The 18,451-nt window shown below is 37.1% G+C and overlaps 2 protein-coding genes across 2 annotated transcripts in view; one reads left to right on the forward strand and one right to left on the reverse strand.

Moving 5' to 3' along the window:
* LOC139120482 (insulin-like growth factor-binding protein 7) overlaps window positions 1-18,451 on the forward strand; it is a 200,108-nt gene that overhangs the window by 120,268 nt on the left and 61,389 nt on the right. The window lies entirely within an intron of this gene.
* LOC139120476 (mitochondrial fission process protein 1-like) lies at window positions 1,871-13,382 on the reverse strand. The gene is made up of 4 exons (XM_070684929.1): window positions 13,250-13,382; window positions 10,312-10,439; window positions 6,938-7,173; window positions 1,871-2,178 (listed from the first exon to the last, which is right to left on the reverse strand). Exons 1-4 carry the CDS (start codon window positions 13,365-13,367, stop codon window positions 2,091-2,093), a joined length of 570 nt encoding a protein of 189 aa, XP_070541030.1. The 5' UTR covers window positions 13,368-13,382; the 3' UTR covers window positions 1,871-2,090.

The raw sequence follows: 18,451 nt of genomic DNA on the forward strand, positions 1-18,451 counted from the left end.
ATATGGTTTTCACTGGCTTATTTTTGTTAAAATTGAAAATTTAATTTGCCCACATAGTTAAAGGGACACTAGCTGTAACTAATGACTAATTTTCACCACTCTGTTTCAATGTATCAACTACAGAATTTTACTATAATCCGATCATCATGACCAATGCCCGGTGTCTTGCTTGCCAACACAGCCTGTATATGTGAAATCACCATTGTTATTGTTGATAAATGTATTCTAGTCCGGACCTGATACAAAATTTAAACAATGACAATGAAGATTATACTCATATAGGGTATATTTATGAGCTAAATATTAGGAATTTCTCCATGGTACAGGGATTCAAACCAGAAACTGCAGATGATACACAGAAACAAACAAAATAAAAAAATGACCAAAGTTACAGCTGATGGATCTTTAAAGGCCAGGGACTTGATACCCGGGATCAAGTTAATCCTGTTAACCTTTGACATTCACGGGCGGGATAGAGTGTTTATGTCTATTACGGTCACCATTAGTGTGCACAGGAGGTTGTAAACAGGCCAATGTGTTGACATGCAAACAACAGATTATACGTAACTGAATATAACGGCGAGACCTGTACACTGAGCAGACTGAGAAACATTTCATGAAGCGGCCCGCGATGCTTGTAGCAATAACAGATGTACTTCAACAGTAATGACAAAGGTACAGCACGACGCCGCTGCAACTGACGGCTTTATTACGTTCCGAATTAGGCCTACCCGGGGCCCGGGCGCGGGCTGCAACTGTACAATCGCTGCAGCTAAACGATAGCGTAGACGTCGTGCCATTGCTAAGATACACTGCTATTACCGATCGTTTCGTCTACAGAACTACTAAAAGCACTCTCACTAAAAAAATAATTACGGTTTGAAATCGTTGAATTAATCTGAAATTAACACCGTGGTGCATTAACCTATAAAAGATTATTAACAGAAATAATAAAATGTACCATCACCGATCATAAGAAACGTGGTGTTGAAGAACATATTTCTTTGAAGAGAAGACTGTCGCGACTATTTTCTGTAAGTATAATATGACTTTTGCAAACTTGCGAATCAAGCATCTGAAGAGTATCTTCAACACTTTTGGTTTTGTTCTACTCTTGTTATAAAATAAGTCAAATTTCGGGAAAGTATCTGTACATTTTCGATATCTGTGCAGCGCAAATGTGTAAACCGACACAGTCTCTCCACTACACTGTGAGTTAAAGGCCTGTGTTGGCACCAAATTGTCTCATCAGAAAATTTACAAAACAGATTACAATTTCAATGGTAAACAAAAGGCTATCACATCTCCATAATCCTCTCACAGACTAGAACAAAGGTGATCCTAGGGATTGTGAAAAGTGCCGTTAACACAGGGATGATGGCCATTTTGAATTTCAAATATCAGTAAAGTCAATTTGTTTCTCAAGAACCAGAATTTACATTGTTACATTTGAATTTTATTCTTGATTCCAAAAGGGAATGTTCTAAGTTTCCCAATGGAAAGTTTGAGCAAAATTTTAAGTTTTTGAATATCGAGGCACAAAACTTTTGCCAACTACAGACCCTGGAAGGCATAGCCAAGTTGATGGACAAAACTATGGCCCTTTTTCAGTTTGCATGCTCATGAAACCTGACACAAAGTTATCAAGAAGGGATTGAAGGCTGAAACTTCTTAAATGGGCTACAATGCAAAAAGCATGACCTGCTTTACACATCATATTATAGAATTGAGCTCTTGTTCACATCACTGGGCCTCACTGAGACTGCTTTCCTTCATAACCTATCCTTTGTGGAATAATTAATGGTAAGATTGTTCAATTCTCATGCGAGCTGAATTTAGCAGTGAAAACAACAAACGCAATTTATTTCTCAAATACACTGTACTCTAGTGTACGGTAGTTTATTGCTCATATTTAACCAAAAGAACTGTCTGATATTACAATTGTAAACACACACACACGCAAATAAAATACAAGATGTAAAATTCACCCTGAGGAAAACAACTTCAGAGTTCAATTTAAAAATAAATTAGAGCAAGCAGCAATAAAAAGTTGTCTGGACATTTGTTAATCATCTCCTTGTTGTGAGCTGCTATCTTTCATGGTGCATCAGTTTCTTCTCATCATCAGTTGATTCATGTAGTCTCCTCAGAGTGTGGTCCATCATGTAATCCACCGACCTACAAATAAATAAATAAATAAATAAATAAATAAATAAATAAATAAATAAATAATAAATAATAAATAAATAAAGAAGGCAAGAATTGAGAATACTAGGCACAGGCTAAGCTGTAATACGATCTTAGGGGGTATGTTATTTATTCGTATGAGTAAAAATCCCACAATGCAAACCAATGACTCTGGTTACTGTACAGCTGACCATAAACAGGTCCATGATCAACATTGAGAACAAAAGGTTAGGGCCAAACCATGGTGGAGAAAGGGTGGACAAAGGGCAGAAAGCCTGTATGTGCAATACTGTTACAGTATACTTCCACTTTATGGAGTTCCACTTGGGTGAAGCAACACTGACATATTATACTGGTATTACGAAACAGTAGAAATGTCAACAGGTTTTCAAAACATTTCCATAACTTCAAAAACCATGGAAAAATCTTTCTGACATGTACAATTTCATTTCTTCATTTTTCGTACCGACTCCTTTCCTTATCCGGAAAAAACTACGACTGAAAAATTCATTTCCCACCATCTTCAGCATAGTTCCTCCATCAAACCTGGCCTTGAAGCACATACCAGGTACTGTTGCCGAATTTACATGTGAACTGTTCAAAATATGAATGAACTTCCATCACTTTGTTCATGCAGTCTACATGTACTATCTTGAAGAAGTTTACAACATGCTTTTTAGGATATTCTGACAAACACTTATACCCTGTTGCATTTTTATTTTCTGAACTCATTGGACAGACTACATGTGTGAGAAGTGTAATTTACATGTATAACTTCATAACATGTGTTATCAGTAGTGTACATGTAGTTTGTGTTTAACGGTTAGCAAATATATCATTCTTATTTTTTTATTCTTTTGTTTATTTTATTTTATGTTTATTTATTTATCCATCCATCATCTAACAGGCAAATGTCCAATTACAGGATGAGGTATCCATAACCCACTACCCAATGGAGTAATGAGAAGTAAAGTGCCTTGCTCAGGGGCACAACACTGTGCTAGAGTTTTGAATTCACTATCCTCCAACACTCCAACAGTGAGTCCATTACTCTGGACTTGTCGCGTCTGATCCTCCGATAGTGAGTCCGGTACCCTAACCACTGCCCCATGATACTGCAAACCAAAATAGGTCTGACATACCTCTTTCCCTTCCTGGAGAAAGTAATCAAATTTCGCATGAGATGTCTTTATCATAATTGACTATTATCATGATTCACAGAATCATAAGTTATGATTGTATGATGTTTGCAACTGATCTGATTGACTACAGAATAACATCATACCACCAAGCCTTACTATCAGTACTCTATTTTTTTATAACAACATTTCAAGAGAATGCAATGTCTTGAAGCCTGTGGAGTTCATTGAGTTTTAACTGTCTTGGTTTTTTGTGAAAAATCCATTTTAATTTTTCCCATAAGAGTCAACTTACATGTAGGTTAGAGCTGCCTTCCAGAATTTCAAATATCAAGACATTGTCTGTAATTTTTTTCCGTAATTCTAAATTTTGGCCCTGAATTTTACATTTGACATCGTAATTCTTGATGGAAAAAGAAAATAGTTTAAAAGTTGCCTGGAGGAAAGTTTGTGCAAAAGTTTAAAACTTCCTGTTTTGAGGAGTGTATTACATTAATTTACTTGACAAGATAGCACTAAGACCAAAGCAATTAGTGTCACAGTCCTTTTTTCAAAGCTATTTCTTTATCTTCACTGTACATCTTGTTGTAAGATTCTAATGTTCTTCTTATCCTTGGAATGCCATTTGCACTAATGGATTTTGCGTCTGGAGCGTCTTGACTCCAATTACCTGATACTTTCACTGAATTTAAATCAAGGCGTAACAGTCATTGCCACGGGCAGGTTAGACCATCTTCATTTCCCTTGTACGGTGTCCCTGTTTTGTGAGTCTGTCTGTTCAATCTTTTGTATGTGTTTGAAAACATCACATATTACTATCAAAGAAATTGAACAGGAATGTTTGTACCTTGAAGGCTATGTACTTGTAAAGACCGTAATAGGGTTTCTATTATGCCAGAGATGGGCGTCTCTGGAACACGACTGCTTGGCAGCGATCACAGCTATATGTCTGCCATTTTGAATATCACAGCAACTGCAGGAGGTCGTCTACCCTTAAATTGTGTCCGCCTTTTATCTTTTCACAGTAATTCAAAGTAATTACTCAACAAACAAGCCCTTCTTGCCTGATTAATCGCTTTCAACTTTTATCTTGGTTTTGCTGATTGTTAAGTGAATGCTCAAGGACTTTTTAAATCGGTCGGCTCTACGTTTCCCCCTGCCTTTAAATGTATTACACACACCAGGTCCCCAAGGAAAAGCAATTTGACCACTATGATGAGTGTATGTCATGTATCAATTACTTTCAACAAACATTTCACTGCCATGTATTGGATTCAATGGCTACATTCCATTCAACTGGTAATGATATTGTAGATCTCCACACTTGAGTTGCACACAGATATTGTCATTCATCATTATGGACAATAGCTTTTGATAACAATTTCACTATTTTTTTCCCGAAAGGATTACATTTTCTTGGTCTATTAAGGTAGTATGCACCTTGAAAGTGAAAGACTTAACTTTGGCTCAAACTTTCCACAATGAAACTTTCAACCATTCTCTTCCTTAATCAAGAATAAAAGTCAGGGGTCAGTGTGCAAAGTTTGGTACTGGAGAAGTAAATTACCTTCCATGTACTGACTTTGAAATTCAAAATGGCTGCTATCCCTGTGTTAACTCTATGGGGAAAAATAAAATTTTTGAATTTCGAAAAACTATAAGGTTGTCTTACTTCAAGAGCTTTAAAAATCCCCAGCCCCTTACACACACACAAGTTGTAGATCAGAAAGAAATTGTAAAAATTTGAGCATCCGAAAATCTGTGCCGAGGTACATACTACCTTAAAGTCAGTATTTTGAAATACAGAGCTAGAGTACATGTATTTAGCCCTGCAAAGCCATTGCAAGATGTACAATATGCAATGCTATCATTGACACACGAATCCTAGTCTGGACTAAAACATTTTTTTTGGTCAACAATCAGTTGCACATTATTGACTGTGTTGGAAGTTGAACACCTGGTATTCGCCATAATTTTGGCAGTAGAACCAGAAACTAAAATTGACAAATAGAGCTAAAACAGTGAAAAAACCAGAACTTTCAATATATTACAGCTGATGACAATATGTAAAATCATCTAACAGAACTTGTCACAGGGATTTATGATGTAGACAATGGATTGAGAGACCAAGCAAAACTGCAAAATTGCCAGCTAAAGGTACGTTTGTGTACTGACAAACAAAGTATGGTTGGTAAGAGACCCCAGGGGACTGCAAAACATAATCTGCATTAGCAATGGATATTTACAATTTCCTAATAAGACAAAAAAATCACAGGTCGTACTGTTGTCATCAAATTCTGTTTATAATATTTCTTCATACGCAGTCCTGGTCGATCATAAAAGACATTCTGGCTTGATCTAAATCTTTGAAACACATTATATCAAACACACAGACATCGGGTAAAAACATTACATGATAAATCACATGGTCCAAACATGTCTGGTTACTGTAGCATGTGTTTGGCATAACCATGCACATTCAATTTTTAGTAAAATACCCAAAGGTTTTAACATCATAATCTGTGACAGCCTTTATTTTTGAAAAGGGAAACTAAATGCATGGTATTAAAAAATAGTATTGATTTGAAATTTTTCATTTAGACTGATAAAAATATCAATAACAAACTGGTTAATCTGTGAAGGCCAAGTTATGAGTTGATAATACACAGATGCAAGTGTTAGGGCAATTTTTCTTGTGACGAATTATCTTTACATCTGATCTGCGATGGAACCTTTGTGAGATGAATTCACACTGAGTGAATTTAGGATGGGAGAAGGTCACTGCAAATAACTGTTGAAAGGTCACTGCATGAAAATATAATGAATTCACAAAAGAGACAAAGTCAATGTCACCCTGGATCTGATAATGAAGAACCTGTGATAGGCAACCATAGCTATTCAACTATATCCGTACACAGCCGTCAATGATATTGGTGTCAATGACTTTAGGAAAAGCAATATTCAGATTTTTTTGCAGTGTGCCCATTGGTACATGTACACACATTGAAACAAATAGCCTCTAGTCTTCCTGTCAATTACAACTCATTCCGTGGAAGGAAATCCCCAATTAGATAAATTAGCGAAGGTCTTGATTGACAGAAAAAACAAACTTCAATTTGTCACAATGTAAATACATTTGCACTGGGCTTACAGGCAAATCTTAACTTTAATACTAATCACAGAAACATCAATTAATAATATCCATTGAAGATAGTTGAATTAATTGCTCTGCTAGGCTGTCATTGGATGAATAGGTCCTTCCTACTCTACAGTAGAGTATTTTGGTAAATCCTTTTGTTTCATATGCCAAAGTTGGACGTCTTTACTTGGAAACAGGGATGAAGGGGTATATTTAGGTAGTATTATCAGCAACATTAAACACAGACATCTACTGTTTTCATCTTATGTTACTGAGGGAGACACCACTGGTAAGGAATGTCTAAACAAGATCTAAATGTAGACAAAAGGACTTGACTCAATTTAATGAAATTTATAGGCACATGGAAGTCCTGATTTACTGATGAAAAGGCTTAGATTTTGTTTATCATTATTCATCAATCACAAGCCACAATCATTATTTAAACTAAGTAGCTGACTGCACATTAACTGACCTGTCGATTGGTTTTATTATAAATGGTATAGCTGAAAGTCCAATGGCTGTCGTTGTCCATTTCCTGGCGTTTAACGGTAGACTTGTTGATTTCCTGAGTATGAAGAGCGACAAGGCACAAAGTCTGTTGATGGTGAATCCTGGTATTGCTACTGATGCCAGTCCCTGCCATATCAAGCAGTCTGTCACTGCATGGAAGATTTTTCTGTTCCTTTCAGGTTTGTCTTTCCATTGTATCTGTAAATGCAAAGCAAAGGTTGGGGAAAATCTGAAGACCAATGGGTTATCATCTACACGTTTTACAAATCATCATTATCTTAGGGGGTCAAGTCACTTCACAAAGCTTGAGAAGCCCGCCTAGAAAAACCTGACTGTTTTCAAAATAACGATTGGGCCCTGTGCTGTTTAGCTGCACCAAATTTTGAATATTTAGTTTCATTGGATGACAGATTTTTTTGTATTCAAGGAGGTTTATTGGTAACAATAACAAAAGGTTAAAGTCATGAAGGTGTGACAACAAAGTTCTCAATTATCAGTAATTGTTTTTGATATTTTAATTCATTTCAAATGGTGTATCTAGACAAGTTTATACTTTCTCTACAGTAATTTCATATTCTAGGTGGTGGCTCAGTTCGACCTGTAGCAAAAACATTTTTAGATTCTATTTCCTAGCTGTAAACCTTATTTAAAACCCATTGTGAAATATTTGGGTTACTATGTTTGTAAAATGTAAGAGAATCATCTCAACAATGATAAGGTGTGCCATTTCTGTCCTTACCAGCTCCTACACAGGTGTAATTTCACTCATCTCCCTTGTAAGTTAGTGACAGGGCATTTGAATGTTAAGGATGATAAAGGCACTAAATTTTTATCTAACTGTTTTTTGTCATGAAAAGATACATTGCCAAGAAAAATGTGCAAAAAAAGAACACAGTAGGTCACCAGATGTTTTTTCTGGTTATAATCTATTAAAACGATAGCACTTTTCTCAGGATTTTGTACATTATTTGGGTGAATAAAATTGGGTCACATTATTGTATTTGTTTATAAAAATCTGTCACACATACTTTTTCAACCAGCAATGCTCTGCCTTTTATATTAGAAGGGACAAAAATTGAAATACTTCGAATAATTTTTTGATAATTACAATCTACAGTATATCATCTGTTATAAATTGTCAGAATTTTTCATATTTCTCACTCAGTATTTTGGTTTAATCTTTAGATATGATGATGCTTATTTGTTGTGCAATATATTGATAAAAGAGAATTGGAGGTCACTAGATTGTCTTTTGCATAATAATTTTTCATGATCAGCAATTTGCATTATCATTGATTGTTCATACTCTTAAAAGAGAATAACTATTTTTTTATACTGTAGTCATATTATAGGCTGCAATGTCATCCTACAGTTCTTAGATGAGAAAAGACCCAGCTAAATTGCAACTCACTGCATTTGAATATAGGTACACCATTTTCCCATGATGCACTGCAACATTAGATCTATTATATACATGCTCAGTGCTTACTGGAAAGTTTGTAACTTTATGGGCACAAGAAAATGACAGACACTTATGTAAACTTACACATTGTATATGCACATGTATACTTCTAACAATTTCTATTGAGATTACAATATTCTTCTACTACGTACATGTACATGTGAGTGGCTTTATCACCCTTAACCCTTTCACCATCATGGTTTGGCCCAAACCAATTGTTATCAATGGTAAATGTGGACCTGTTTACAGGCAATTGGGGGTGAACAGGTTAAAGCCAGGTCCCTCTAACTCATAACAACTACTTTCTTCAATAATTTTGTTCCCTTTGTATCTGTAACAGTTTCTGGATCTGCTCCCTACAGCAAATGGGATCTCCCAGGTCATCAGCTTGTTGGCACTGAAGCCTGCACAATCCAATCAGTGGCATTGTCACCTGTCAATTAACTCACATGCATGTCTGGACCTGAACTCAGTCGTCAACAGTAACAATGAACTTTGCATCTACATGCACTTTGTTGATGGTATATTCATGGGGGAAAAATACAAAATTGGTAACAGTTAAGACTTTATGGGGAATCAAAAAAATGTTTCACTGCTGTTAATGACTGAAAAGGACTGAATATGCGTGTCAAAGTGTGGTCCTTGATTATCTGTGGATTGATGTTTGAGTGGTTCATATAATGCAATTGACATTGATTTCAGGCATTTACAAATCCATTAATCCTGGGGTCCCAATCAGGTACATCCAAATAATTCGTGCGACCTTGAAATTGAGTAGGAAGTACACAAAGCTTTAATCCACTGTGCCTGAGTAAAGCATACAGTTTTGCACCCATGGCAACTTGATTGGCCATCGCTGTGATTGTGTGTATCTTGAATATCATGCTGAGCCTAACATCTTCACCTATAATGTACTGAAGATTTTGTCTGATAGGAACTAAATAAGGACTTAGAATTGCTGGAACGTTTTTTGATTATTGAAACTAAACACTATTAAGTCACTTCATTAGGGATATTGTTTCAAAGTGATGAAAATGAGGTCCATGGCTTAATAACATTATAGACTGAATCCCTAGGGTCAATAACATTATAGACTGAATCCCTAGGGTCATGCAGTCCCTCCACAGCACTCTGTCATAGTTGCATTTGTGTATCTAAAAACCAAAGCATAATCCAATATATTATTTGAAGCTTGGTTTATCAAACAAAATGAGATAAATTTTTCTTGAATGGAAGTATGTCATTGTGTCATGGGGCAGACATATTGATGAGCCATTGTCATGCCAATTAAGTCACCTAGGGTTGTGATGTAAGCTTTATACAGAGTGCCAGTGCTTGCAATGTGACCATGCAAGATCGCATTGAACATTCAGGGTACAGTTTGTGTCAAGTCATACTGTAGACATCTCGCAAAGCACCAACACTTAACTCATGCTAAAATAGTGATGGTCAAAGAGTTAAACTTTTGGGATTATCACATGCATGCATGCACGTTGCTGATTGATGACAGATATCGTAGGTGGGGTCACAGAACCATGCTTTTGTTGGTTTATGCTGGGCAGGTATATGTACTCCAACACTGCTACGTCTAGACATTCGACCTAACCCTGTCCCTCACCAGGCCCCTGCTATTTGATAGGAAATGTCCAGTGGTAAATGTTCATTGGTGACTGCCCTGATACTGTTTGTGACATTATTCATGAGCATTATTTAATGATTAAATTATAATTCAGGATCTCTCTTCATTAATTCACAAAATAAGTGATGAACTACCACATTTTGTTTAGTCTGGGCTGTGGTAAGCATGCAAGCCTCATTTAGAGCGCCATCACTGTTTGGGGTGTGGATGTTTTTATCATGTCATGACCTCTGACCTCATTTGCTCTGCTGCCTTTCTCAATGGAGTCTCCAATCACGTAACTGCCTGCCACAACATAGCTCAGTCGCACAACCGTCACCGGAACTATGGATCTGAAAGCTTCTCCAACTTCATTTGCATAGCCTGAAAAAAATCAAGGAAGACGGAATCGATGAACGTCTTCATGTCAGAATTTTACATGAATGATATGGTAGAGGGAAATACAGCTTTTGGGAAAAACTTTTACAAATGACGTTTTTATGACAGATTAAGTATATAATTTATTGGTGAAAGGCTCCATACATACAAGATCAATGCAATCATTCTGAACTGTTCAGTATTTAATGATACAGTCTGGAAGTAATACAATCCACCATGTATCGGCTCACTTTTAACCCTTTGAACACTGTAATTTTCTCCTGCCAAAAGTGAGAACTATTTGCTAGTGTGGTCCATCCCTCTTTCTCAGCTACAACTTGGAAGTTTCCCTCCTCGCCAACTAGTTTACTCCTTTCCCCTCCAGGAAATAGCTGTCATCTTTCCCTTACTCTGCCCCCTGATATAAGAGACAATTTTCCGTCCCTACACCAAAAAAAAAAACTTGCAAATAACTTTTTACATGAATGTAGCTTCATTATAGCTGTCCCTGATGTATGATCTGAATGAGAGAAATACATAAACCATAATTTACTCTCCTGGTAACCATTGACTGGAGAAGGGTTTATTGAGCTCCACAATAGGTGGGCTGAAATAAAAAATATCCTAATAGCAGATGTTATTGCCAAAAACTGTCAAACAGAAAAAAAATTATCTCTAGGCTGTAAAGAGATGACAGATGGCTCAATAACTGCCTGGCAAAGGATGTCAGTCCAATCCTTGAAAATTGTAATAGAACATTTCAATCTAGTTCACAAATGTTTCATTTTATTGATCTGTTCATTAACCATCCTCAGTAAGGATGAATATGTTTTGATGAGTTGAATTACAAGAAACTAAATTTGCATCAGCAGAAAACTGGCAAACAAATCAAAACTATGCAATAAATTTAATGTGTTGTATGCATCAGATAGACTCTACATACTGTTGTGAATTGCAAAATGACAGGAACTAGTAGTTTTTCATGTTTTTAGTGGGTCAAGACATTAACTACCCATGACCCAGTACAATAACCGCATTATAATAATAATAAATAATAAAGAATATTTATAATGCGCCTAAATCTCAAAAGGGAGCTCTAGGCGCAGGAAAAATAATAATGGTTTCTTATATAGCGCACAAATCCACAAGTTCATGTGCTCAAGGTGCTTTACAATTATTATTATCCCTGGTCACTGGACCTAATATGATACCACTCAACTCCCTGGGGAGCAAACAACAGCTCACATGTGCAGCCAATAAGCGCAGCAGAGCTAAACGCACACATTACAACCACTGTCTTACCAGGTACCCATCACTCCTGGGTGGGGACAAGCAATGAGGAATAAAGTGCCATGCTCAAGGACACAACACCATGGCCATGCCGGGGCTCGAACTCACTATCCTGTGATCGTGCCTCCACTGCTCTAGCCACTGGCCCATGATGCCTCCTCCGTGGAGTTCGGGCAAAGAACAATGACCATTAATTCATTTTTGCGATGGTTTCATTTAATTTGTCTAAAACTGGGGTCGAATATATGCATGGTCACCCAAAAATTCATGAACAACAAAATTCATGAAAAAATGGCCGACTTTGTCCCTTTAAGCTATGAATAAAAGAATATCATTAGTAAAATGGTGGATATCAAATGATCGAGGGGGAGTCATGATAAAGAAGTGATAATCTCCTTTCTCTGCAAAGAAGCACAAACATATCAGTACATTATACATAAACACTGATACCAGAACATCTGAAAGATTTGATTAGTGATTTAGGGTCAACATCATTCAGTTATATTATCAACCACTGTGATTTTCTAATCGTTTGTTTCCTTTGAAATTTTGACCAACATTGAGCCTAAAGGCCAACATATGCCTTGATTTTTATATTTTAAATAGATATAGAGTTATAAAAAAACTCAATCTTGAAGAGGCATGAAATAAAATTGACAAAATGTGAAATCACAGCACTTTGGGAATCAAACTGAAAAACAATACTATCAGTTTATAGCTACTACCTCACATCATTCAACACATCTGAATTTTACATATGTGATTTTTTTATTGGAAACTACTGATTAGTATGATGTATAATGCTGCAAATTTCACAATTTACATCATCAAGGATACTGAAACAGTATAAGAGTACAAGTAATCCTATCATGTACGTCTATGAACATCTTAAAATATGCACTTCTTACTAAAATATTGCCAAATCTAAAATTCTGATTGGGCAAACATCACACATGCTTCAGAAGGTACCTCAATCAAATTTGAGGAAACTTCATCATCCGTTGCCATTCCAGTTAGGAATTTTATATCCAAGCTCAAGCAACGCTGAAAGCAGTTTGGATGTAGGGTGTTTTCAGTACTTCGTTTTGGACGTTACAGGATGTATATGGGATATGTACGTGGATCCGAGTCCCATCGACTCGGACAAACAGACAAACATTTACAAGTATCCGTACAAACCCATCGACTCGGACAAACAGACATTGAGACAAACATTCAAGTATCCGTCCAATCTCAAAATCACCATGCGTAGTACGAATAGATATATTGAAACGGTTTGCTGCGGCTAGAAAGTAGGTCTAAGGTGAGCAGAAATCAAGAAAATTCACTCAACATTAAGCAAACTGTTCATACAAGCATGGCACGTGCCAATACCCGCAGGGTCAAGCAAAGGCGAACCTATACAGCATCGTACGCAGGGCTAAGGTGAACCCACACTGGACACGGCAGAACGCCGGCCGGCATTCGCGAAATGTTGAGGTACAAAGTTGAAATACTATTTCACAAAATGATCAATTTTCAGTTACCTAGGTAACGAATCCATGTGTCCCTGAATATATCGATTTCTTTGGCGCCATTCCGTATTTTACAGTCATCGGCCGCGGCAGCCTGACTGAGCGTGTTGCCGGGAATCTCCTCTGCCATTTCAGGTCAGTCAGGGTCAAAGTTTAAAGGTTGCACACATCAAAACATGCTCTCCGGATCCGGTGTCGTCGGCGCTCGCACGGGTCTCGGTCGTAATCAAAATTGAGGTTTTCAACCCCAAATATGTACCGTCATCACCCTTTGAGTAAACTATTGCTAACATAATAAAGTTGAGATTTTTAAAATGCTTCTAGAAAATATTAGTGCGACTCTGAGGCAGTTTTCTTGTCATCTTTAGGCTGCGTTCACAAATAACGATTGGGGGGGGGCCTGGATAATTCGCGATTGAATTTTTTTTCAGATCCCCTCTCAATACCCTAAAAAAAATTCGAATCCCCCCTCAATTTGATCAAAATTTTTCAAGTCCCCCCCCCCCCCAAAACTATCACAAGCCCGTATAAAAGGATGTGCGCGCAGAAAACACGTATCGCGCCGTTCCGCTCGCATATGTTCAACACTGCCTGTTATTAGCAGTTTGTAAAGTCATATTCCTAAGGCAAGTCCTTAAATTGATTCATCTTTTTGTATTTATTAGTCTGGGCCTAAGCCAACTTGAATTAATCCACCTCTGGCCAGGTCAAATGCTCCTGCCAAAGAGCACACAAAATGACGATCATGATAGAGTGGGCAAATCGTGAATTCTGGGTAATTGTCATATAAGCTTATATTGTAAGAAAAACTATATCGACATAGCAGTACTGCAAAGGTAGATGAGATGCTCTCTTCGCCTTTGGTGGCAAAATACACCATATCCCACTGTCATTTATACTACATGCATTAGTTGCTGTTATTTTCTGAAAGTCTGCTCCCTCCCTCCCCCTCTGTCTCTCTGTCTGTCTCTCTGTTTCTGTCTCTCTGTCTCTGTCTCTGCCTCTCTCATTGTAAAAAACTGAGCACAGTGACCTACCAAAAATTTGTTTCAAAAGTACAAGACATATGTGAATTAGATGCTACTAAAAATTGACAATACTGGAAGGTTAAAATATTCCATCATATAAATGTTTTCATCTCTGAAATTTTGGGTGTAATAATGGCAAATTTGGTTGAAAAATAAATAATTCAATTTTGTCACATATTTTTTCATTTAGTTTTTACTGTTCAAAGTTTTGCTTTTGTATTATTTTAGGATGAGAATGTGAAAATTTGGAAAATCAACCATGGTGACCCTATCTTTTTTCATTCTCAAATGACAGAATTCAAAAATCCCCGATAACTTTTAAAGTCTCCTGGTCTTCCATGTGTTGCTGTCTGGCCTGATCTTGTGTACAAGTATGTTTCACTGTCATGAGCGTCATTTGACCGAAACTACTCTTCAACTACCATGTACATCAGAGTTATCTCTATCACAGCTCAGGTATGTAGTGACAGTGACACTGCAGTAGCAGGGCGGTACCAGATAGTGACACTGCCCGCAGGGAGTAGCTGTATTAACTTTGATAATTTTGACAATATTTTTGTTCAGTTTATACAACTGTGTTCTTGTTCTACTCCCTGCAGCATGTTGAACTGTCCAGTATTCAGCTTGCTATCACAGCCTGTGTATGTGTACCAAGCATCACTGACAACTGACTGTCAGCCTGGACTCTAATTAAATTATCACCTCATACATATTTGTATGTACTGGCTTTGTCGACAAACTGAATATTTTGTGTTTGAGGATGCTGTAGGGAAATAGCAAGAAACTGTATTTGATATATTGCACAGAAATATTGCAAAAATCATCAACAGTTGCAGCTTCTGCCCTGTCACTAGGCTCAAGTTTGTTTGTTTGGTTTTTTTACGACAAATCATACATGTTCAGAGTTTTTCAAAATAAAAGTCATGAAATGTGACTAAATGGCTCTAGATTTTGTTCAACTTCAGGGGCGACATTTTTAATTTTTGTGTTTCTCATCTCCCGCGACCGACCAAAAATTTCAGCTCCGACATGAAAATAAAACAAAAAACTTTTTATTTGCACCGCCTCTAAGGCGATCATCCTAGATGAGAGAACACTGAACTGAAAGACAAGAAATTGCAGTGACTGAACGGACAGAACATTGAATTGAAACAAATACAAGGTATTTTTGGGTACTTGTTTTTTTTATTTCGCCCGCCCGCCCTGCCTGAGTATTCCTCTAGAGATGAGAAACAAAAAACATAATAGGGTCACCCTTACAAACATTACAACAATTGGATGATAAAAAATGGGTATTAATTTTTCATTGAATTGCCTACAAAAACGTGGAATTGGAAAATGTAAAACGTAAAAGGGTACCAAAAAATTTTCAAGTCCCCTTACAGGCAGAACAAAATTTTCAAGTCCCCCCTACTACCCAAGAAATTTTCGAATCCAACTGAATTCCTCCAGCCCCCTGACAATTTTTTGTGAACGCAGCCTTACTAAAAGAAATATGGCTTTGAAAAAAGTGGTTTGGTTATGAACGCTATGATTTTCATTAAACGAAAGAAGGGTGACGAAACCATTATTATTATTATTAGACTTTATTTAATGAGCCGAAGGCTCTTTTCACACAGTGTCGAGATACAAGAAATATACAATATGTACATTAAAGAATATAAAAAACAGAACAGGGAAAAACAAAACATTAAGACAGCAAGAAACAGACGACAAAATATAAAAAAAACACGCCAAAAATGGCCTAAGAATTACATTTTGCATAAAAGATGAGACTTACATTACGGTTTTAAAAGAGTGAAGAGTGGAGCAAAATTTGACATCTGCTGGTAAACTATTCCATATTTTAACACCGCTATACGTAAAACTCCTCTTAAAAATTTGAGTTCTGTGTCTTGGAATATATAATTTATTTCTGTCTACAGATCTTGTACTACGACTGTGGACATTCTGGACATTTCTAAAAACATTCAAATATTTAGGAGCTAAATTATTTTGGACTTTGTACATCAAGACTGATTCATTAAAAACAATCCTTTCTCTAAGTGGTAACCAGTTTAAAACGTCGAATAAATTACGACTAGGAGTGCTAAAATCTGAGTCTAAAAGTACTCTGGCTACAGCTTTCTGTAGTCTTTCAACACGAAGTAAAAGTTTGTTGGAACAATGACCCCATATGTTAGAACAATAGTCAAAATGGGGTAGTATAAAACAAAAGGGACGAATACGTTTCAGATGCAGCAATTTAAAGGCTACCTTACTACAAACTGAATTTACTTGCTTTTCCCAATTTAGGGTGTCGTCAATGGTTACACCCAACAATTGTTCATGGGTTACACAATCGAGCTGATCATTACCACTCATAACATGGATGTCATTTTTCGTTCTGGCTTTTTTCTGCGTTGTACCAATGACAATAACCTTAGTTTTCTGTGAATTAACACACATGCTATTTTGATCGCACCAGCGTGTGATCAGATTCATATCTCTGCTCAGCTTGGTTTCAATTTCGTTAATTTTGGGACTGATCACCTGAGCTGCTGTGTCATCAGCATACATATACATATCAGAATTTTCAGAAGCCAGAGGGAGGTCATTTATAAAAAGTAGGAACAACAGGGGCCCTAAAATAGATCCCTGTGGAACACCTGTACTGACAGGAAGAGAATCACTCAGGGCTCCATTAAAATAAACCAAATGAGTTCTGTTTGCGAGGTATGAAGTGAAAAAGCCCATTGTCTGCTCTGAACAACCATAAAGTCTGAGTTTCTTAAGTAAAGTACCACAATGAACTAGGTCAAAGGCCTTTCTAAAATCAACGAGTAAAACACCTATTAGATTTCATGTATTATATGTTCAGGTCAGTGACATGCAAAAGTAAAACTATTGTCATTTTCTGTATTAGTGCATTATATTGTAGGGTACAGTGAGTATACAAGAAATATGATGTGAAAAATAGGGTCCCCGTCTTAATTTTCGAGAAACATCGTACACAGGCCTATACACCCTATACTCTCGATTTTGTTGAGTTCACACGCCTTTCCGACTCATTTCAGTCTGCAAAACATATTAAGAACTGGATAATATCGAAGCATTGCTGTTTCGTGCAGAGAAGAGTTAAACATTCCTTTCCAAATTGATTTAGATTGTATGAAGAATGATATATTCATCAAAAGCACCGGGAAAAACTGCAGAATCAGCCATTTTTTTCGCAGGTACTTTTGTGCAGAGAGGAATGACCTTTAAGTTGAAAAATTTATAATTATAAAGTGATGTCTCATTCAAAGTCCGTCTTGAAAGTTGCAACAAACGACATTATTAAAGGACTGGTTGTTTTTGCATTTCAACAGGCAGTGGAATTAGCTGATCAATACTGCACAACCCACAGGCAGTCCCAAACCTTTCTCGGGTAGTTCATCTTAAACGTATACGTTGGGCATTGATCAAGGGATTTGAAAGCTTTCGTGTACATGATGTGGAGCACATTAGAGACAGCCAAACGGCCAATTTCGGGGAAAACGTTACTAACAGAGATGGTTTTGCGTTGACTACTCTAACTTCAACGTGTTTTGATCATATTTTAACTAAAGTGAAAGCTGTTTGCAACTGTCATCCAGCTTCGAGAAAAATCCCTTTCTGGGCACTAAGCTTTTACCCCATCTCTCTTAACTCCTATCAGAAAACCTTCCGCTGGCGCTCTACCCTAAGAAAACACACCACGACCCTCTCCGATAATTTGCAATTCTCATGATCATCGGCAAACCTCGAAAACAACAGAATCCGACTCCATGCTCGCCCGCTAGATTTTTTGTTCGAGTTGCCAGCAGATCAAAAGAATGAAATTTTCCACTCATACAGTCCGAGCCTCAACAAAGATCCTCCGACGGTGTCCCCTGATACTGTCACATCTACTCCAAAACAGTTGAGGGAACAAATGATGTCATAATAAGAACCGAGTAGCATCATTAGAAACGGGATGAAGACAATCGAAATGGTGGCGAACTCACCAAACGCGACGTTAAAAGGTATTATCTTCATTGTTTTTAGAGCGATATAACTGTTCATGTCGTCACGAAGTTTCCAGCAATGCCTTGAAAATTATTCCTGCAGACGATATTCATCTGTCGGGGACGTAGCACTGGTGAAGGTATCGTGTGTATTCGTTTTTGCTTTGTTTTTCTTGTTG

Source organism: Ptychodera flava, chromosome 20 (assembly GCF_041260155.1).
Source record: "Ptychodera flava strain L36383 chromosome 20, AS_Pfla_20210202, whole genome shotgun sequence".
Classification (NCBI taxonomy): Eukaryota; Metazoa; Hemichordata; class Enteropneusta; family Ptychoderidae; genus Ptychodera; species Ptychodera flava.